Below are 22,687 nucleotides of genomic sequence, written 5' to 3'. Positions count from 1 at the left end.
TTGACTAGCTAGTTTCTACATCTACCTAGAACTTGAAGAAGATCTACTTTGAATTCAACTCCAATGACTCACGTAACGTTAATTATATTGTGATTTATGCTTTGCATTGTTTATCATTGTGAGGCCTTATTTTGACTGACTGAGTGCCTGTTGTTGAGTGCGTACGCTTACTAACACATATTTTACATGTTTATAATTGCACTAGTTCTAGGCCTATGCCTGGTCTACTGATCTAGATCTGCTATAGTCTAGATCCACCGATATATTGTTGTATTCTCGTGTTGTGCATTCCGTACACATACACAAGTAGAGATTTGTTTAGCGGTTTCTTGAACCACAATATTTCGTGCCTATGTAAGTAAATCTAAACGCTGTCTAGCTTAGATTTGAGTAGTATTTTCTTGACTGTTATTATTCATGCAGTGGGAATGATATTTAACTGACTTGTTTTAGTACTGTTTTAAGTTGTACTGAACAGCTAGACTCCTGATATTTCGAGACTTGTATTCAGCGGTAATCATTAATACCATAGTGACTAAGTTGAGTCTCCTTTACATTAATGTGCTGTTGGAAGTTATCTATGTTTGATTATTAATAGTAACTACCAAGGGCCTAGTGATAGTTTAATTGTCTGTCACTGTTGAGATAGACAGAAGAGGTTTCTGATAATTCTGTAATCATTGTATCTTATGTGAAATTATAGAATATAGAACCAGTTTTTAACCATAATCAATTTGTCTGGATGTGATCATTTATTAAGTGTTTTCTTGTCTGGAGGGATACTGCTTTTTAGTAGTTTAATTAAAAAAGGGAATTATGTGGGATTACTAGTTAACACGCAACATAGTCCATACCCCATGTAGTTTTCTAAAGATTCAAATGAAAATGGTACCTAAATGTACTGGGAGGATAACTCTATCAAGACATATCACGAAACCCCACGATTAAATATTCATACTTCAAACAATACAACTTTAAAAAAGTGGTAGATTTTTTCTGACTCACTCTGTATATTAGTGCATCTACACAAAAACATATTACTGTCAATCTAACCTGGATGCTGGTGTGAAGAAATAAGATTCATAGGGGGAAAATAGAAAATTTATATTATCAATGTATAGTTTTATCATCATTCTATCCTGTATAAAATTTGTTAGTTTTTATGTTCCTGGGAAAAAATGCATTTTGATGATTGTAAAATGATTTTGGTCGTACTGACCAGTATAATCAAGCATTAGAAGAAAATCGGTTCACTTTGAAAGGATTTTCATTGAAATGATATGTACGAATGGTGTAAATTTTATATTTCTATATTTTATATGTGTGCAGATGTTATATTCCTTTGAAAAAAACAAGGTATGTGCCTAGATATAATATTACACAGGGTAAAGTGAGCGGTTGGCTTTCTTGTTAATTGTTCCTATATGTACATGTATGAATCGGTTTTAATTAAAAAGTTCTTTTCTGAAGTAAAATGTATACAAGTGCAGTAATGTGTCTTTCTTCCTTTATTGCAATCATTCCTTTGTTTTTTATGCATGTATTATGGTAATTTAAATGTGACAGAATTATTCACTTGTAATTGGTATATTTTCTATTGATATTACAGATTTATGTGAACATGACGATTTTTTTTTGGGGGGGGGGGGGCAGGGAGGCATAATTGGTTTGAATTTTTTAATTTAAGTACTTTAAATTGCTCAACACAAACATGCATAATCATCATCAGCATCATATAAACAACAAGAATAACGACAACACATTTTAAAAAAATGAATGGATATAATGAAGGAATTGTTTTGGGAAAGGTAGATAAGTACTGGATGAACCAGACCGTTTTCTTTTCATCAAGCTTTTATTTCTCTGTATGCTTAAACACTAGCATTATGAAGCATGGATTATTTCACTAAACAAATATTTGTAACGATTGATGAGCCTTATCCCTTCGTTGATTGTTTAATATATTTTTACTCATTTACTCTTTGATGGCATATCTAACTGTAAACGGCACATTTCCCCCACACTCTAGCAATAAAGTGTATCAGTTTACAGATGTAATACAATTCATATGCTTCTCCACAATGCTCCTTGCCAGGAATTTCCAATCAACAGTAATATGTCATATTAAAGCATTTTCATGGATAGAATTATACCCGAGTCACACCAACAGACCAACACCAGACTGACCAAATAAATTACATTATCCCTTCGGCAAAAAAATTATATATTACATCAGTCTATGGAGACTCAACTAATTACACGTTATGAAACGATGGATTGTTTAACTGGGTTGGATGCAGTCTGAGGTTGGTTTGGCGATGTGAATGGGGTAGTACATTATATACAGTGTGTGTCGCTACGTCAGTAAGCCCCTCGCAAGCTTACAGATGTAGTTTACAAGAGATTTTCTTTGTGGTAAATATCACATTTGAATATAGTTACTGTTTATTCATATTTCAGTACTATTTACAACTGCTGTCATTATTGACATTTTGGCGAAAAAACAAAATATAAATTCTATAAATTCTAAGATCACTTTCATAAAGACTCTGAGGCACACAATTTCATGTGAAACATTTTGAATGTAAATACACGTTACTCATAATTACCACATAAAAGACAAATGCTGATGGTTAAAAGGATTCTCGACAATGATTTCATTAATGCATGTACAGTTTAGAACTATGCAATACATAACAAGAACAATGAAATCTCACTCGGAATACATTGACGAAACCATAACTTCAGTATATTACTTGACAGAGACGAATCAGAGGAAAGGGGAGGGGGGGATCATACATGTAGATTTAATGTATTGGACTTGAATTCCCATCCCCTTTAAAAAAAAACACCTATATTTCCTTGTTTTTTAAAGATTTAAGGTACATGTAATTGGATCCTCTCTTTACAAGTATTAACAGTTTTCTGTGATCTGAGTTATCTTATTTCAAGGCTTAAATTAGGGTTCGTTCAGATATTACTCGATAAAACACAGGGTTTTTTTAACACTTTAAAATGAATGGCAATTGCGAGCAACAAAAGTCCTACGCAACTATTTACTAAGCTATGTGTTATAAGATAAAGAATTTTAAAGCATATTCCATGTAACGTCATAAAAACAACCTCTGCGGTATTGCGGTTCCATATCTGAACAAGGATTCCAAGCACTGCAAGCAGACAATTCATACTCTTAAAGTTTTCGTGTACATATATTTGTTGCGAAACAAAGTTATTCAAACGAGACGCTTTTCTAAACTAGCAACAACTAATAATGTGGTACTGACTGTACTTTAGTAACAAGGGCAAATATTACATGTAGGTTCTGATTGTGATGAGGCACTTGGTGAAGAAATACCTAATCTGTTCACAGCCAGGGTGTTGATGCCCTCCTGTCTCAAGACAGAAAGCATTTAAAGAATGACTGGTTTTAATCATGACCTTCAATAACCAAATAGTACAGAGCTAGCAGCAAAAATGAATCCATTTTCATGACATTTGTAACAAGAACATCATAACCATCATATAACATAGAATCATAGCACATTATATGACCAAAGACTGTAGCAGGTATATGTATGACAATTGCAATCTGAGTACTGTTGGCTAAATATAGTAAACACTTGTTAAATTTTTATTTTACTAAAATCGTCCTGAATATAACAAAAAGAGCTAGCAAAGTGCAGTCACATGTCAATAATAACAATATCAATAAAATGGGTCTGACTGTAAAATATCTGCTCCCAACCGTGACCTAATTCATTTTCCTCTGCAGTATGCATATTTCTTCTGCTTTTTTTCAAGATTAATAGCTGGCAAAAAAACAAAAAAACATTAAAAACAATGCATACCAAGCACATCACTTCAAATTTAAAGCGATACTGAACTGATGAACATTTAGTGCACCGTTAATTGCCAACCCAATACCTAATTTCTGCTTCGCAGTTTGAGGACTCAAGCAGCGAGTTACGAGACCATACTGCTACAGCTAGCTCACCTAAGATGGCGCTAAAGGGTACTTTGCAGCAGAGCCATCTATATACACAGAGTTTGGCCAACTTGGTTTCACTGGGTCACAACATGGCGTATATTCTTTTGTTTTTGTCCTATAACAAAGCAGTAGTCGCCATATTGTGCCGTACTCCGACCGGGTTGGTCAAAATCTTTGTATAAATGGCTCTGCTTTGCAGTAGTTCTTCCAGTACAGTATAGCTGTAAGTGTATCAAATATACTAGCTATATGGATAATCTTTCATTATGATTAACAAATTTATGGAAGGTTATTTTTAGAGAAATAATCAAGATTTATTGTACAACACTTGTATTTAAAAGTACATGTAGACTGTTACTGCAAAAATCATACAGTCAAAGTATTTTTTTATAAACAAAATAGCAGAATTTGTCTGAAAAAAAATTACAAATGGTTTTTTTACAATACAATTTGAAGAAGGTTGCATATATGCTAAAACAAATGACATACCTTTAATAGTCTATCATTATCCTAAGTGAAGCTACTTGAAAATGAGTTGAAAATGCAAGCTATTTCAGGACACAATTACTTCACAATAAAGCGACAATTTAAAAAAGCTACAAATATATGGAAATACATGTATCTACATGTGATCTAATCACACATATATTGGATTTTTATCATCAGTTCTTCTATCTTTCATCATCAGCCATATCATTTATGTGTTAACAATACAAGTAGACATTCTGGGGCCATATTCATAAAACGGTATTATTTGTTATCATAGGTAAAATGATGGTTATTATCATTACAAAATTAAAATGCTATAAATGCTTGAAAATAATAGCATTTGGTGCTTGCACATGTTAAAGTCTCTTTCAATGTTATGTGAATGCAGCCAGCTTTACAAGGACATTAACCATGATTTGTCCTAATTTTGATTTGTTATGACAATTATGACATTGTATTACTAATGTAGAAGATAACTTTGTTTTTCTGAATAGCACCCCATATCTTAAATCATGTAAAAACAAATTCAACCTTTTGCTATAACTTATCCAAATATGGGAAGGCTATAAGAATGAGAAAATTCAGCAATCAACAGGTTAAGGCAAATTAGATTAAAATTAGAGCACTAATGACTTCTTACGAGAAGATTTGATTTGCCGTCAAGAAGTTGTACATTTACATTTACATCATATTGACTGGCTTTGAATGGCAATCTATGAGAGTACACTAGTATAGCCCAAGAATATTCATAGGGCAATGTGGATATATCGAGAGCAATAACTTATAACCCAAACAGTTTTGTATTACCCCCAAAATGAGCCAGTCATTATTATTATCAATATGTTTTTTTTTTTATAAATCACAGGCGATTTCCAGAATGGTATACTAAGGTAATTAACCCATTGCCTACAGGGATCAGGTGTTCCCTGTATTAAGGCTATGGGGATAAGAGAACTCAGTAGTCAACGTGTTAATGTGATTTCATACAGTCCACTCCTGTATGACAGGTGCACAATGGAAAAGATACATGTACGTTCACATGATAACCCATAAGAGTTGATTCATTAGCTGATTTCTAATGGGGTCCAAAGAAAATTATTAAAAGTTGTTATACATCAGACATGTAGATATTCTGGTTCGATTCTCCAGGATCAAAGCCAAGGTTCACACCGGTATTTTTCTCGTATGTATCTAGGACAGCGGCAAGAAGTTTGTCATTGCCTTCTCCGTTGGTTTCATTGTTGAGTTCCGCATCAAAGTCGAGTTCCACCTCTTGGAATTCTTCTTCTTTGGGTCCGGGACTTTCCACAGCTTCATTGCCTGCTTCATCCCTGCACATTCAATATCAGCAAATGATGGAAGAAAAAAAAGGAGAAGAAGAAGAAGAATAAGGAGAAGAAAAAAATGAAGAAAATGAAGGAGAAGAAGAAGGAGAAGAAGAAGAAGAAGAAGAAGAAGAAGAAGAAGAAGAAGAAGAGGAAGAAGAAGAAGAAGGAGAAGCAGAAGATGAAAAACAAGAGGGAGAAGAAGATAAAGAAGAAGAAGAAGAAGAAGAAGATGAAGAACAAGAAGGAGAAGAAGATGAAGAACAAGAAGGAAGACATGAAGAAAGAGAAGAAAAATAAAATAAAAATAATAAAGGAGTTCTTTAACCCCCCCCCCCCCTCCTCAAAAGGAACATGTAAAATGGGTCTTTCTTTTATAGATAAATACATCAGCATGTTACAGTTGAGTATTGTTTAAATTTTGCTACATCCCTGCACATTTACTTTAAATCATTTAATCAAATAATAATAAAAGATTTCTTAAAAACATCATCCCTCCCCCTTATGGATGAATATATACATTTAAAATGGATATTTTTACTGATACATCTAGAGGGGAAAAACCCAGTATAAACAGTGGTGTATTTTGTTGTCTATTTCTGCACATTCAATGAAAGCATTGGATGAAATAATATTTTTTTTAAGATTTCTAAACAAAAATAATTCCCCTGGAAAGAGTGAATATGTAAAATGGACATCATGTATATCATTCATACATAAATAATTAAATAATGATAATAAATTGGTAAAAAAAGGAGAGTCGACATAAAAAGTTGTGTATTTTGTTTCTAGTTTTCTTCTCCTCTCATCGGTTCAACAACAACAGAATTCATACATGACTAAACTGCAATTTCAAATGTACTGTTTTGTATTCAATGATTTTCTTTGTTTTTGCCAAATAAATAATAATAATAATAATAAAACTGCATTACCAAAGTACAATATCCTCATGAAAATAAAATTATCCTAATACAGGATCCTTCTCACTGTTGTTCGCCATCTAGTGGACGTACAATGTACATCTTCCAGTCTTGCAGGGAACTAATATACATTCAGCTACATTATAATAAGGAGGTATATCATAAAACAAAAATGGACTTACACATCAATGTAAAGTGGCTCCTTCACATCAGCAGCGTTGAGATTGTATATAGGGTTTCTGGCAGAGTAAACAAAACCTTATTAATTCTATATTTCATTTGGTTGCAAAAATTAGTCTACAATATGTGCTAAAGAATATTTTTCTTCTACAACATCAATTCAGTAGCATACTTGCAGAATATGAAAGAATGTTATAGTAGACATGATGAATTAGCTCATGCTGAATACATTAGTTATAATGATGACAATTTTCTTTTAAATGTCATTATTTCCATTTCATTTCGCTTATTGATACATTTTCACAAATGAATGAGGAAAAGAAAGAACAAGTATGATCATGACATAAACATTATGAAAGAACACTGATTGAAAAACAAAGCCCTACCAATATCAACATTGCGGAATAATCGAAAGCAAACTTATCGGAATACCAATGCCCTGGCATAGTTAGGAAATGTGTATCACAAGGTATTTTAAACAATGCAATTCAAAGAGTTAAACTGACCATGGACATGTAAAATTGGTTTGCATTATGCTATTAAACCAGCTCTTGTCATCGCATGTATAGCCTGTATTTTGATTTTACCGTGAAACATTGTTTCTCATTGTTAAAGGAAGCATAAGTTTAAAGGCCACCTGCCTGTAAAGGCCACTTTCTCCATTCAGTGAACTTTCTGTACAGGTTTCAAGGTTTATAAGATGGCAACTTTAGGCTTCTCTGTCCCATACGCCACAGATCCCATTTCAGATTTTACTATCTGATCATTCTATTAACCCTTACTGTACTGGGGGGGGGGGCCTGGGAGGCCCCCCCTCGACATTTTCAGAGATTGCGCCGCAACCGCTTGGAATTTTGAATTGTCGTTTCATGACTTTTTTCCCTCAAGTCTTACGCACATTTTGATACCATTTTCGTCGAAATCGGATATACCTGTAAGGCGTTACATAACAATTAGTATGCCCATGTCATCAAAAAAATAAAAAATAAAATAAAAATTACATCAAAATTTGCATAAATTATCATTATTAATTACATTAAAATAACTTTTTTGTGTTAGAAAAGAAGTTTCATATGAATAATGAGTTTCAACATTCAAAAAGTGGAGTTTGACACGTTTTCTGTAAAATGCATAAGATTAGCGCATTTTGCATAATTAATTAGGCTAACGACAAAAATGTGCATATTCTGAAAAAACGAATTATACCATCTTGTTCCTTACGTAAATATCTACAAACATGCAAATTTTCGTGTTCATCGGACAATCGACGGCCGAGATCATAGGGGGGGGGGCCTCCCAGGCCCCCCCCCCCCCAGTCAGTGGGTGCTCAAAATAGCCCAGTACAGAAAGGGTTAAGGTGATACCCCTACTAGAGCTTTAATCAGACCAGGGCCCTATTTCATAATACACAAAACATAATAAATGCTAAAATTCTATGAAAAATTAGCTATCAACCAATCAGAAGCCACAATTTCAGTAGCTTATAACAGTCATTGTAACTTGTTATTGATAACAAGTTTTATGAAACAGGGCCCAGATATATATGAAGTAAAAAGGCACATTTGATTTCAATTAATGTTCACGGCCTGTCTTACAACGATTTACAATTGATTCAAATCAATCGCAAGTCCTCAAATCAATCACAAGTTTGCAGTCTCCTATCTTATACGTATATATCAACTCTTTGTAAAACTTTAAAATCTTATGACGTACAGGACACCAAATCGCATACCATGGACTTGCCAAAAGATTGATATAAGGATCTTCTTACTTGTTCTCTGCAAACTTGTTAGTACCGGGTGCAGGGGCTTCCTTCTTTTCAACTTTTTCAAATGCTTCTAATGCTCTTATCCGCCTTCTATACCTGGTGATGCAGAAAGATAAAAGACGATAATTTTTCATCCAAGTGTTTCAAGTTCAGGGGGGTAAGAGCACTATATATATTTTTTTTTTGCCTAATTCATGATTTTTTTATGATATAAAAAAATCATGAATTCTTTCTTTTTTTGCCCCGGGGGGGGGGGGGGGGGGGGAGGGGGCAGTCCCCCCCCCCCTGTGGTGGATCCACACTTGGCACCAGTCATATAGGTAAATTTGGCAAAGGCACTTTTGATTCCCAAACTAATACAATGGGTCAAGGTCTAGAACTGGAGAGTCCGACAGAAAGTGCAGTTTCGGAACCAATAAACTTTAGGTAACAGATTATGATGGTGTCTATATAGAGTTCATCAAATCATTGGGGGAGTCCATGAAACCTGAACAATAGTATAGTAAAATAAGGAATTACATTCTCTATAGAAGTGGAAATGTTGCCATCTACTGTTGGACATTGTATCTGCTGTAGGGTCAATTGTTATTATCTCTTATGATTCCACAATGTTACAATCCGCAATGTTGTCCGCTGATTAGACTGTCCTTTCATGACATGCTTATCACACGACCAGTAGTCATCTTAAAGCGCAATACTTACCCGGCGACAATCCAGTAAAAAGCCACTAGGATGAAGACGAGGAGGAGGAACATCAAAAACGCGAGAGAGAAACTGGCGGTCTGTAAGGCTGACAGAACATCAGCCTCTACTTGCTTGGTTTTAAACTGCAGACATGACAAAAAAAAAAAAGAACAGTCAACTCATTTGGAGTGAAGATTGGGTACATCTAAATCATACTCACCATTTGGAACCTAATAAACATATAGTGCTAGAAGACAGTTCAACAATTACACTACAGTCAAACATGGATCACTAATAATATTTTGTGAGATAAGTGGTAATTTTGATATGGTTTATCCTGATACAAAAAGAGTTTTTTATCTAACTTTGGAATTTCTTTATTTAACTTTGAAATTTATCAAATCATAGTCGAATTCAATCAAGAAAAGACACACCTTTCTTGGTCCCAATATACAAATAAATTGGCTTTAAAAAGTACATTTACCTTCAAAAATGAAAGTGTTAACGCCTCATTGTTTTGGGATACACCATCCATCCATCAGTAGCTCTTACTTACTTACTTAGTTATGTCACAAAATACTTTTTGGATTTCAATGTTTTTTTTCTCTTCACAAACCGTAGTTTTTATCAATTGAGTAAAATGTCATTTTTCAACAATTATCTCAGGCTTTTCTTCTCCAATGGGTAAAGATTATTTCACAAACTATAAGCCTCTCAAATTTTTTTGGAAATTCAAGTTTGATTGAATATAACTCTTTTTATATGGCATATCAATTGCTATGTTTAGTATCAACTAGTTCGGCTGTGCATTTAATTCTTGTTTCCTTCAAGAGCATATAGGGCTTCTGTGTAAAGCACTGCATAGCAATGCTAATGCTTACCAGCAAATTTTGCAACTTTGATTTCAAAGAGAAATAAACATATTCTTATGATACTAAACAAAGCAATAATTATCCCATGACAAAAAAATTACAATCAATCAAACTTGAGTTTGAAGAAAATAAACATATTTTCTAATGATACTCCACAAAGCAATAACTATCCCATGATAAAAGAGATATAATCAGTCAAACTTGAGTTTCCACACTTTGTTTAGGGGTTCATATTCATTAGACTCTCTCACATTCACTTTTTAAAACATATGATAATATAAGATAAACTTATATATTCTCATTTTAGGAACAGTTTTTAAGAATAGCCCAAATGCCAGGACTGTTAAAACAAGACCTGGGGGATGTTTCACAAAGACAAAGATCGACTTTAAGTTGGACTTTAGTATGGCAGGCCGTTCATGCCACTGTTTGCTCTTACCGTTTACTGGTATTGGTCTCTGAAGGGAGTATAAATTGACGTCACAAATCTACAGAATTTACATTTTCTGATAGTTCATTATTGAAGGAAAATATATTATCTAAAGATCATAATGGAGAGACCAATGGTGAAAGCAACCAGTGGCAAAAATGGCCTGCCCTAGTGAAGTCCAACTTAAAGTCGATTTTAGTCTTTGTTAAACATCCCCCCCCCCCCCCGCCCAGGACTATATGCCCAAAACAATAAATCACATCTACCTCTACTTCATACAGATGGTAAGAAAGCAGCTCCTCTGTGTATCCGTATGCATGATCAATAATGCTGTAACAAATGTAGAAACATATCATATAAGAATAATTTTCCAACATATAATTAGAAATTGAATACAATCCATCAAAGAGATGACAGTACCATGGGTTCTCATCATCAGAAATATTTCTAAATCTTTTTTGAGGTGTTGACAAAGCACGTGGAGGCCTGACAGTCGATGCGTACTTAAATATACAATTTCATGTTTGAATAGTGGGCTCTGATAAGAAAGAACTCATTCTTTTTCAGGACTACACACACTCAAGATAGAAAGATTACCAAAAGTCCTTTTCAGGACCCTCCAACCCTCCCCCTCTCTCACATAATGCAACCGCAAGCCTACTCTACAACTCATTACTAGTTTTCATTATAGGAAAAGAATGTTCAGTTTCCCAGCATTCCTTAAATGCAAATGTACTTCCTAAATGTACTTCATTATGAGGAATGACTAAATTTATTTTCGCTCTTTTTCAAAACAACATCTCAACACATTGACTGAATGCATATTAAAAAAGTCATTGACAAAGATTTTTTTGGGTAAATTCTTTCAAATTGTCAACCATTTATAAACAAATGTAATGGACCTGTACTTACTCTTGTACTATTGATGGAGAAATGACTGTGTTTGTGTCATCATCCACTACATGGAGCAACATCTCTGTCCTGAAAAACAGAAGATATAGGAAGAAATTCAATGACTTTCTGTTAGATGGGTTAGAAATAGATTAGAGTTGTGTGATGAAAATTTATTCAGAGTTGACAATAGTAAACAAATTGTCTGTGCTTCTTTTTCTAGCAACTAGGTTATGTGGGATATTTAAAAGCCCAAAACCTAGTGACAGGTACATATATATATAAGAGAGAACAGGATAGGGATAAGAGAAAGAGAAAAGGAGAAGAGAGAAAGAGGGAGAAAGAGAGAGTTGAAGAGAGAAAGAGAGAGAAAGAGAGAGAGAGAGAGAGAGAGAGAGAGAAAGAGAGAGAGAAATAAATTGGAAGAGAGAAACAAACACATGTGAAACAATGTGAGATATTTATTTTTGAGGGATGTTTACAAATATACAGATGTACAAAAGAGTCATACATATAAGTATATGAATGGCCTGAAAAAAAGAGAATTGCAAAGCACAGTTTGTCAAGCACAGTTTATGCTATCCCAAAAGCATGGAAAAATGTCTTGCTTTTGGGAAGCAGATAGAAAGGAATGCTAGAAGGTAAGATAATTTTCAAAAAGATGAAGAGAAGAAAGAATCCACACATCAAAGAAAGTACAATTTGTTGACTAAAATTACTGTATGTCTCTACTATGCTTGTACATTTTTTCACATAGACTTTGAGAAACATTTATGAATAGTGGTTTTTCCTAGGCAATAAACTTTTTTTAACTGCAAAGATAATTATGACGTCATGTGATTCTATCATTTGGGAGCCACGTTTTGCAATAGTTGTGAATGTTTTTTGGTGTTGTGGTTTGTGGATTAACTACATATACATTGCAGTATCTTTAACAATTTTTTAAATCATATTTATAACACAAGTCTGTACGTCGAGTGCCTCCATAAAGTTTTAGAAGTAAAAGGTGAAATATTAGCCTGACCTGTTTGGAATACCAAGATCATCTGCATCCAACTGGTAATCTATGGAATCAATGTTGACAGAGACGGCATCATATCCTCCTACATTTTCCATGATTTCCTCTAGCAGTCTACAAAGAAATAAACAAGAACAGAAAACAGTAGTTCTTCAATTCTATTGCTTTAAATATTATTGGACATAATTTACCACTTTCCTCTTAAGAATCAAAGAAAAAAAATCATCAGAACAGTCATGTAAAGAATCTTACTATTTTTGCATATATAGCTTAAGTTCTCTTAAAATTACCATTATTTTCATCACCTTCATTAGCATCATCCTCACCACCATTATCCTCATCATTATCCTCACCATCATCACCAAGATGATCATCATCACCATCATCATCACCATTACCACCACCATCATCATTATCATCAACATCATCATCATCCTCCTCCTCATCATCATCAACACCATCATCATCATTATCATCACCACTATCATCATCATTATTATCATCAACATCATCATCATCATAATCATCATCATCATCATCATCATCCTCCTCATCATCATCATCAACACCATCATCATCATTATCATCACCACCATCATCATCATTATCATCAACATCATCATCATCATCATCATCATCATCATTATCCCCACCATCATCATCATAGCCCCACCATCATCATCCCAACCATCATCATAATCATCATCAAAGATTGTTTTACCTGACTGCTTTGAGCAGGATTTCCAGGATTTCTTAGGGGGGAGGGCCAAATTTGGGGCCAAATTTGAAATATATAAGAAATTATGTAATGCTTCTAAGTAAACAACCAGGGGATCAATGCCTTTAAGTCCTTTTTTGAGGGACTTGGTAATGAGGATTAATGCCGTACTAAAGGGCACGAGCGCATTCACCTGATACCTCTACCACTGAGCTATCGCACCTCCCTCTCCTTCTTATCATCATCATCTCCAAAGTTGTCAGCATTGTGCAGTCCCTACTCATGATTGATTTACACATCACAGGGATAGTAAGATACCCATAAGATGTTTCACAAAACCTTGCTTTTAGCATGATATATCTATACAGTATGTATGTTGCATGTATCTGCAAAAAAAAAAAATTTCTTTGAAGCCTAGCTTGACAAAAAGTGGATTCCTAAATTATGCTTTCACAAAACATTGATTCCCGATCATTTGATTTCTGACCTTTGCTGCCTGCGTAGGCATTCTACATGATGTAGCCTCTATTATGTGTCCTCATGAGCTGCGATGGCTTGAGTAGGCAGTCTGGTAACAGAGAGGTCCCAGGTTTTAAAAACCAAGTCAATGTGCTTGTGCTCTTTGGTAATTAAGGCATTAATCCTCATTACTAAGTTCCTTGGAGAAGACTTAAAAACGTTGATCCCCTATAGCTGCTTATTTTAATACTGCTTTCAAACTGGCTTCTATCGGAGTCACACCGATGAAAATACTGATTGAATTTTCCTTATGTAAACAAAGGTGAAACTGCCGTTTTCCCTGCTGTTGCTTTCATACTGCCGGTGAAATTCACTCGCTGTGTTGAGCCCTTGCCGGAAGTGAAGAATTATTACGTAATTATTAAGCCCGTGCCCCATCTAGCTGGCATGCAGCATGTTCAACAAAAAGTCAACAAACACAGCTGGTTACGATAAAGGGCGCGTACACTGCAACATTATACCATTTTAATCAGTGTTTTAATCACTGTTTTCTCCCGAACGCATTCACAGTGGCTGTTTCATCTATGTCACACCAATAATGAGATTTTATCGGCTATTTCTCTTCTTTTCATCGGTTATTTAATCAGCTTTTTCTCCTCTGTAGCATTCATAGTGGCTGTTTCATTGGATGCGTCCGGATGCGTCCGGATGCATCCGTGAAAATCAGGCCAGTTTGAAAGGGGTATTACAAGCACATACATACTTTCGTAAAACAATCAATGTTAACATCGATCATTATTATCAACCATTATTTTGGCCGATCATGTTGTAATATGATTGTTATATGCGATATAATATCACAATTCTGAAGCCTACCTTATAAAGTCATCCTGTGTTTCTCTCACATTGACTGGTTCATCTGCAAATAGCGCACTCACTTGCTCAATTTCAGTCATCAAGTACACCTGTTATCGAGAAATTAAAATTGGCTGAATATAAAAAGCAAATATTTTGTCCCTTGGCTGGCAGAAGGGCCTAAAAGTGTGTAGCGCCGTTCTGCTGAACGGAGATGACCACTATCGTATTATGCAGGACGAATGTAGGCATTAACAACCATGTAGATTTAAATATAAATGCCTGTATTTGATATGAAACTACTGAAAATTAGGTAGCTACAACCCAATTTCTCTTTTTATAGTTGGTAAAGAGAGAAATCCCTGTCATTTTTAACAAAGTGTGTACCGGTAGCTGTGTGTCAGATGTACATGTGCCAATGACCTTCTGTCAGCGGTATGACAATTTACTTAATAGTTGTAATCTTAGCAGCTTTTGCCCTTTAATGCCCTTATTTTTGCAGTATAGCGCCTAATATTGCAATTTTATTGCAAACTAAAACCTCGCCCGGCAAAGCAACTTTCACAAAATTTCCGTGTTTGCATTGATTAATTTGTGGTATAAAACCTTTGCAATTTAAACTTTTGGGAATCTAGAGCACACACAAGACTGAGGAAAGTTGCATGCATGCAAACGTTTCTGTTTTTTACAATTGTCAAAAGGTGCAGAAATAGTATCTTGTATAAACTTAAACATTTCTCACTAGTAATATAGCAGGTGTGTAAGAAACCAGGAGACCTACAGATTTGACTTAAAAGTCCTCTCAAAGGGACTTCAAATAAGATTATTACCCAAACACCGAAGGAAATTTAACTGCATCAATTTGGTTTCGAACCCTAGTCCTCCTAGATAGAGACCATGCACTGCTCTATCATTAAGCCATCATTCCTCCATATTTATATTAGAATTAAAATGTTCACCTACTGGGATAGTCTGGGATTATAAACTGTAAGAATAATGATAGAAATTATCAAATATAGAGGGAGAGGAGAGAGAGGGAAAAATAGAGAAAGAAAAGTCAAAGCTAATAAGTGTCCTCAGTTAATCGTAGGCCAAGTCTGGTTGTTAAGTATTTTTGAAACGTGGATAAAATCATAAAGCTTACCGATAAAGTTGCATTGTCTGTAAAGTTGGGGTTTAGACTATCAGTAGCTTGCAATTCCACAATGTAGTAGCTATCATCACTAGCTTGGAATGTAACACTGTTAATAACTTTCCCATCATTGATTGCAAAGACATCCACTTCGACCCCCCCATTGCCATCTGAAAGTTAAAAAAACATGCATCAAAACCCTGGCTTGAAAATGCCATGCAGCAACAATGACGATGGTGGCGGTGATGATGATGACTATGATGATTATGATGATGATTATGATGATGATGATTGATGATGATGATGATGGCTAAAACATCATGATTTTCCCACAAGACCATTTCTTAGCAAGAAAAAGGTAATGAAGCCATCTCTTTACTTTTTATTTCTTTCATATTTATTACAACTACATTTGCCTTCAGGTAATAATGAAATCTAACGGCTTGCTGTCACTCAATACAACCATTCATCATGTGCCTGGAAGAAGGGGGGCAAACAGAGGCATGGCAAGTGGATGTAAATGTCGACTTTTCTCTGTCCTTTCATGATTTCATTTCTCATATTTCCATTGCAAAACATAAATTAAATCAATGTAACACATTGACATATGCAGGAAAGACACTAACAGTAAATAAATGTACAATATGGGTTGGATTATAGAGAAGTAACAATTCAGTAATTTTCTTTACATAATCTAAAGAACTTAATCATTTGGAAATCAAATTTTGTGTTTATGCACTTCTGCAAGACCCCTAAAACCCCTACAAACAAGGCTCAAAATACACGGGGTGATGGGTGATTCGCCCCTGTGAGCTACACAATCGCTTCTGTCAGAGTGCTCACGGGGGCGATTGCAAAATTAAAAATCGCTCCCGTGGAATTATAAAGTAAAGATTATCTTTTTGTTATAGCTTTCACAGAATATTGAGTTTCAACTTTCAATGAAATGGAACTATGGAAGTTATATTTTAATAGCGTGCAGAATTTCTCGCTCAAATTTTTCGGTGTCTAGAGGCTGCCATATTGTAAAGAAATAAACGCTTTTTTGCTGCAAGATTGCCCTATATCTCCCATCTCCACATCTATATATGGGTATTACGGATACAAACAACGGAAGCTCGATCGCAGTGCACTGCGGCCGTCAGCAGTGGCTATACTAGCTGCGCCGGTAGTAAACTGGTGTGTATGCTGCCGCCCCCATATCTGCTGGAGCTAGAGGCGATCGCGCAAGGACTGAAACGTGGAGAAGTTTTTCGTTGTGAAAATCATGAATCCTCTGAAATCTGGTGATTCCAAAAGACCAGCAAATAATGAACCTCGACCAGTAAATCAAAAGAAAGCTACAATTAGTATCAAAAGGAAACCTGTTGGCAAGGAGGCGAATGTATACGGTCTTGGACCAGAAATTTCGTACAGAGGGAGGAGATCTGACCATTAGCTGCACGTTATATCTTGTAAAGTTGTAAGAGGAAAATAATGCCAACTATTAATGATAATGATGAAATAGCAAAGAATTTACGAGTATCATGGGTACCAATTCAATGGAAATTAGTATTAAAAAAAGAGCCCCTGTCAGTATTAAAAGAACCCCCTTGAGAAGGCTCACAGGGGCTCTTATTTTTGGAAGAGCCCCCGTGGATAAAAAATCAATTTGCGCCCTGCCTACAACCCCCACTATATACTCTCAAGGCAGTGTATATATGTAAATGTATATTTTTATACTATTCCCTCAATGACATTGACAGTTTACCTGCATCATATGATTTTTGTGATAGAATAGTATAGACTGTAACAGCATTTTCGCCTAGATCAGGGTCTACAGCGTTGACAGTGATGACCTCTACGCCAAACGATGTTGAATACAACACGCCTGAAAGAAAATAAATATTTCAATGGTTATTTTGATAAACCTAACTTTTTAAAGTTTTTAAAGCGGAGCATCAGAAATGAAAACCAAAAGGTACTCCTGTCAAGAGATTAAAAGTGAGCAATTGTTTAAACAAAATTTATGCATATTGTTAGGAGAAATACAGTTAGAAGATGTAAAATTGCCAAATAATATGAATGGTTAATTAAGACCATGAGGTGATTTTTTTTTTTGCATCGTTATTAATTTTTAGTTCACTTACAATATGAGTTCACACTATCATAAATATTTTCATTATCATTATCATCATTATTACTTACAATTTTCTTATATTATTATTCTTATTAAAATTGTTATCATAATGATCATTATCATAATTACCACCATTATCATTATCATTATTATTAACATTATTATCATTATTATTATAACTATTTTTATGATTATCATTATCAATATCATTATTGAAATCATTTTTTTTCTATTATTATTATTATCATTATAAATACTACCCTCATTATCGTTATCAGTATTATTAACAATTATTATCAATATCATTATTATTATTATCATTTCACTATCATTATCAACAACATTATTAATATTGTTATTTTTCATAATGATTGTTATCATTACCACCATCATCATCATCACCATCATTTTCATCATCATCGTCATCATCTTCATTAGCATTATTACCTGCTGTATACCTGTCCTCCTCAAACCTTGGAGGGCTATCGTTGACATCAGACACCGTTACAGTCACTCTAGCTAAGTTGTCTTCTTTCAGGGGGTCGTAAATAACATTCATATCAGGTTCATAATCAGGATAACTGTCTGCCCGTATGACCAGGGAAAACTCCGGTCTCTTCTCCCGATCAATTGGGTTCGCAAGTGTTAGATTACCAGAATACTTGTCTAAAATGAAGTAGTCTTCGCTTGTTGCACCTACACAGAGCAAGAGATGAAGATTTGAGAATGTTATGTCCTGCTGATCTCAAACTGGAATTTATGTACAGTTAACATCTAAATTATTCTTATACCCTTGCCAGGGGGGTACTTCACAAAGATCCTAAGTCGAACTTAACTGTAAGTTGGACTTAAATATTATGGAGAGCCGCTTGTAGCCTTGAAATAAAATATATTCAAAAGCGAAAATTCAAGTTGAAACTTTGATTCGACAAGGTTATTAAAATTCAATGCTTGGAACCATTCGAAGTAATGATTATTATAAATTACAAAACGCTTAAATACAACCCCGGCATAGCGCACCTGAAGAGCTCTCCGAACGCTGTTGAGATGTGTGAGATCACAGGATAGACATGATTTGAACAAACAGACGATGTACGTCCCATGACATCTCACACATTTTCAGTGCCTGTTTTTTCATCTTCTCTTGAGTTGTTTCTCTTACTTCACTACCGTCGGGCTAAATGTATAATTTATTGCTTCACTCTAAACCCGTGCATGGTTTTATTTTGATGACAAATGCAGCGATACAAAAATAAAAGAATCTGTCGCTTGTAAACAAAATAAGACGCCATTGTATATTCAGCTGCACACACCACGGTATGTTCGGCGTTTCAAGAGTGAACAACTGCCGTTCTTAATATCATTCCAGGGTTTTTTCAATTAGAAAGTCTGGTTTCTTTGATTGTTAATTAACCCCTATCCTGTGTATTTACAAACAAAATATTTCAGTTATCAGAATCGGTTTCATATCCACTTTTGAATGGTTTGAAATGCCATCACATTTATATACACTAAACTCATTATAATTTGAGAAATGATAGCTTTGCAATTATGTTCATTCTTTATGGGATGTCGGCTGCTTGGGCAGTATTGGTCCATTATGTGACATCATTAAAACATTGTTATTTTTCTGGCGAATCTCTCGTATATCCCAGATGCTATGGAGGTGGTTGTATTTGTATTTTAAAAAAATCACCCGATATGTAGTTGACCTAAAAAGTTGTACGATGGCCATCTGTTAGCTTACCAGTTTCTAGTGATACATTAGTTGACATATTTGTGATTTTCTTTGCATTTCCACTTTAAGTCCAACTTAGAGATAAGTTCAACTTAAGATCTTTGTGAAACACCCCCCAAGTTTTGTAATTGTCATGTATGTGAAAACCTGACTTTTCCCAATTTAGGTTCTTGAGAATGTGACCCAATACAAATTACAATGAAAAGTTATTTATAAAGGCCCTAATTTAACCAGTACATCCACATCTTTGAGTACCGGGTAATGAAAAATAAAATAAAACATCAGATTTTGAAGAATTATGAATAAACGAGTTGTTAACTGTATATAAATATAGAGTTCCATTAATTGCTCACATTCCTCGTCCCTCTTATTAATCTATTCATATCATTAGCTGATTCATGCACTTTGTATTGTATGTATTATTGTTAGTATCATTATTATTAAGTATTTGGTTTCACCGTGTAAAGTGAAATGAATTACTGTAACCATTGGGTCTTCTCCCGGTTTAACTGATTGGGGGCGTGCAGGTGGACCAATACACCTGGATTGGTTTCCTACTCTAATACAAATAGTGCAGTTCCTTGGATAGAACGTTACCTGTATAGGCCTAATATCTTATATGTAGGCTAAAAAGTCACACCCTATGAACGTTAATACGCTTTGCTTTTTTTTGCAAAGAGTACGGTGTAAGCCCTGTAAGACCTAATTTGCCTGCATTACTTTCACAGCTGCTAATCTCCACACATAGGTAGCTTTGTGATAACCTGCATAGCACTTGGCAGATTACAAGTAAAAGAAGAAGGAAAAGTACAGACCATGTACAGTATATACAGTTTGTACAGTATAATAGGCTTGCCACATAAAAAAGAAAGAAACCAAACAATATACCAACAAGACTTACTGACTATGAAATAGTAGATTTGATTGTAGAGGTCACTATCAAGATCTACAGCTTCAGGAACTGTTCCAACAAACGTCCCTTCTCCTAGGTTCTCCTGCACGTATAGCAGCGCTGCTTCAGGGGGATCCTGGGGCCCCTCAGGACCTGTACGCTGTAAACCGGCATACAAATGATACATGTAAATGAGTTCATTATATAATCTATTCACATTCAATTTGATGCTGTGTGTATATATCTACCTTAATAAACTCAGCCATTAGTTCAGGATCAGTATGCTGTAAACCAGCAAATGAGTTCATTATATGTTCATTATACAATCTATTCACGTTTTTAATATAATCTATGCACATTCAAGTATATGCTGTTTGTATATATCTGCCTCAAGAAAAAAACAAATATCAGGTTTACATATCAGATATATAGATGCACACTGCCTCAATGAGAGCAGAAAGATCATGCATTCAGACATGCATCATTTGTTTTTGTACAACAAAACTCCTACATTTTAATAGACCATTGTGAAATGTGTTTGATTTTAAACAGATTCATTTTAAGATTGGTCCATGTCATTAGCGATGACAGATGAACACCTTACTTTTAGATTCAGTGTGAATTATGTGTACATGTATTTGAATTTAACCCATTGATTACTGAATTCTATCATTCTCAAAAGGTTAGTACACAAACCAGTGGGTTCCTGTTTGAAATGAATAAGATAAGTACGCAGTGAGCCTTACCTCTCCCCAGTATGCCGGCTCATTATCGTCTGTATCATTGACCTGAACATAAAAGGTCACCTGCGAAGAACGGATTGGGTCAGATTTGGCATTCATTCCGATGATTCCAAGCTGCAATAAAAAGATGCATCACATCAACTCATTAAAGCAGAAATAAACCCTAAATTGTTTGTGTGGTATATATATCTGTAAAGCGCTTTGAGAGGGCCTGCGGTCCTGAAAAGCGCTTATAAACAAACTATTATAATTGTTATTATATCGTGTAATTGCCAACAATAACCGGTGTGTTGGCTCAGTCAGTAGAGCGTCCGCCTCACAACCAGGAGGTCGTGGGTTCGAACCCCGGCCGCGTCATATCAAAAGACGTTGTTTGGCGTTCAACAATAGGGGATAGAGCAACGTCGATCTGGCGCTGCTCAGTGGCTGCCGGGCTCACGATCAATTGGGCAAAAAGAATTTCCATTTTCGGTTTAACTTAATAAAGTTTGGAGTGGACTTTAAAAAATAAAAAAAATTAAAAAATATAGCCAGCTAGTTCATCAGGCACCAACAGATAACTGTTGACAGCTGGTCACACCTGATAGGTGTTTCACAAAGACTGAGATTGACTTTAAGTTGGACCTAACTATGGCAGGCTTTTCATGCCACTAGTTGCTCTCACCATTGGTCTCTCAATTATGATCTTTAGATAATATTTTTCTTTCAATAATGAACTATCAAAAAAGGTAAGTTCTGTAGATTTGTGACCACGATTTGTACGTCCCTTGAGAAACCAATGCCAGGAATGGTTAGAGGAACTAGTGGCATGAAAGGCCTGCCATAGTTCAACTTAAAGTCGGTCTTAGTCTTTGTGAAACACTCACTAGCAGTCTCTGCAAGGAGAGTCCCAAAAAGGACAATCAAACTGTTTATATAGCTTCGGCTATTAAGATAATAATCTTTAAAAAGAATAAATAACTAGACATTTCTAACACATGTAATGTAAAGAATTGAATACAAGCAGATGAATGAGAGAAACAGATCAAACAAGTTTGAGCAAAATCGGAAGAAAAAAATCAGAAATAAATTTGTGAATTTTTGGAGTTATATTAAATAAAAACACAAATTGGCAACGCTGTGACATATTTTGCACAGTCCTCTCTAATTTCCAATTTCTTATTCGCTGATGGAGGAAGTTACCATTTTCATACAGGCCTGGGTTGTGTAAAGATGTACAATAATAATAATAATAGGCATTTCTATAGCGCCATCTATCTAGACAATTCTATTCCGAGGCACATTTTATTATTACCCCTGCTTTAGCCTAGCAGCCGTTTATACAGCGCTCCAGCATTTCAAGGAATTAATTCCTGCCAGATACCCATTTACATCACCTGGGTTGAGTGTGGCAAATGTAGATCAATGTCTTGCCAAAGGACATAAGTGCCGCGGCGGGACTCGGACCGCGGACCTTGCGATCGACA

At 35.1% G+C, this 22,687-nt stretch overlaps 1 protein-coding gene across 2 annotated transcripts in view; it reads right to left on the bottom strand.

Moving 5' to 3' along the window:
* Positions 1–1,794: 1,794 nt before the first annotated feature.
* LOC594286 (cadherin-23) overlaps positions 1,795–22,687 on the bottom strand; it is a 67,732-nt gene continuing 46,839 nt past the window's right edge. For both annotated transcript variants that reach the window (XM_030979889.1, XM_030979890.1), the window contains exons 28-40: positions 21,225–21,335; positions 20,488–20,638; positions 18,296–18,544; positions 17,480–17,599; positions 15,742–15,899; positions 14,619–14,707; positions 12,572–12,679; positions 11,569–11,637; positions 10,923–10,986; positions 9,373–9,497; positions 8,674–8,766; positions 6,905–6,961; positions 1,795–5,808 (exon numbers count right to left, since the gene is read on the bottom strand). In XM_030979889.1, coding sequence (XP_030835749.1) covers positions 5,586–5,808; positions 6,905–6,961; positions 8,674–8,766; positions 9,373–9,497; positions 10,923–10,986; positions 11,569–11,637; positions 12,572–12,679; positions 14,619–14,707; positions 15,742–15,899; positions 17,480–17,599; positions 18,296–18,544; positions 20,488–20,638; positions 21,225–21,335 — 1,617 coding nt within the window. In that variant the 3' untranslated portion in view covers positions 1,795–5,585. The remainder of the gene's footprint in view (positions 5,809–6,904; positions 6,962–8,673; positions 8,767–9,372; positions 9,498–10,922; positions 10,987–11,568; positions 11,638–12,571; positions 12,680–14,618; positions 14,708–15,741; positions 15,900–17,479; positions 17,600–18,295; positions 18,545–20,487; positions 20,639–21,224; positions 21,336–22,687) is intronic.

Source organism: Strongylocentrotus purpuratus, unplaced genomic scaffold, assembly GCF_000002235.5.
Source record: "Strongylocentrotus purpuratus isolate Spur 01 unplaced genomic scaffold, Spur_5.0 spur5_scaffold_10, whole genome shotgun sequence".
NCBI lineage: Eukaryota > Metazoa > Echinodermata > Echinoidea > Camarodonta > Strongylocentrotidae > Strongylocentrotus > Strongylocentrotus purpuratus.
This window is presented reverse-complemented; position numbering and strand designations above follow the sequence as displayed.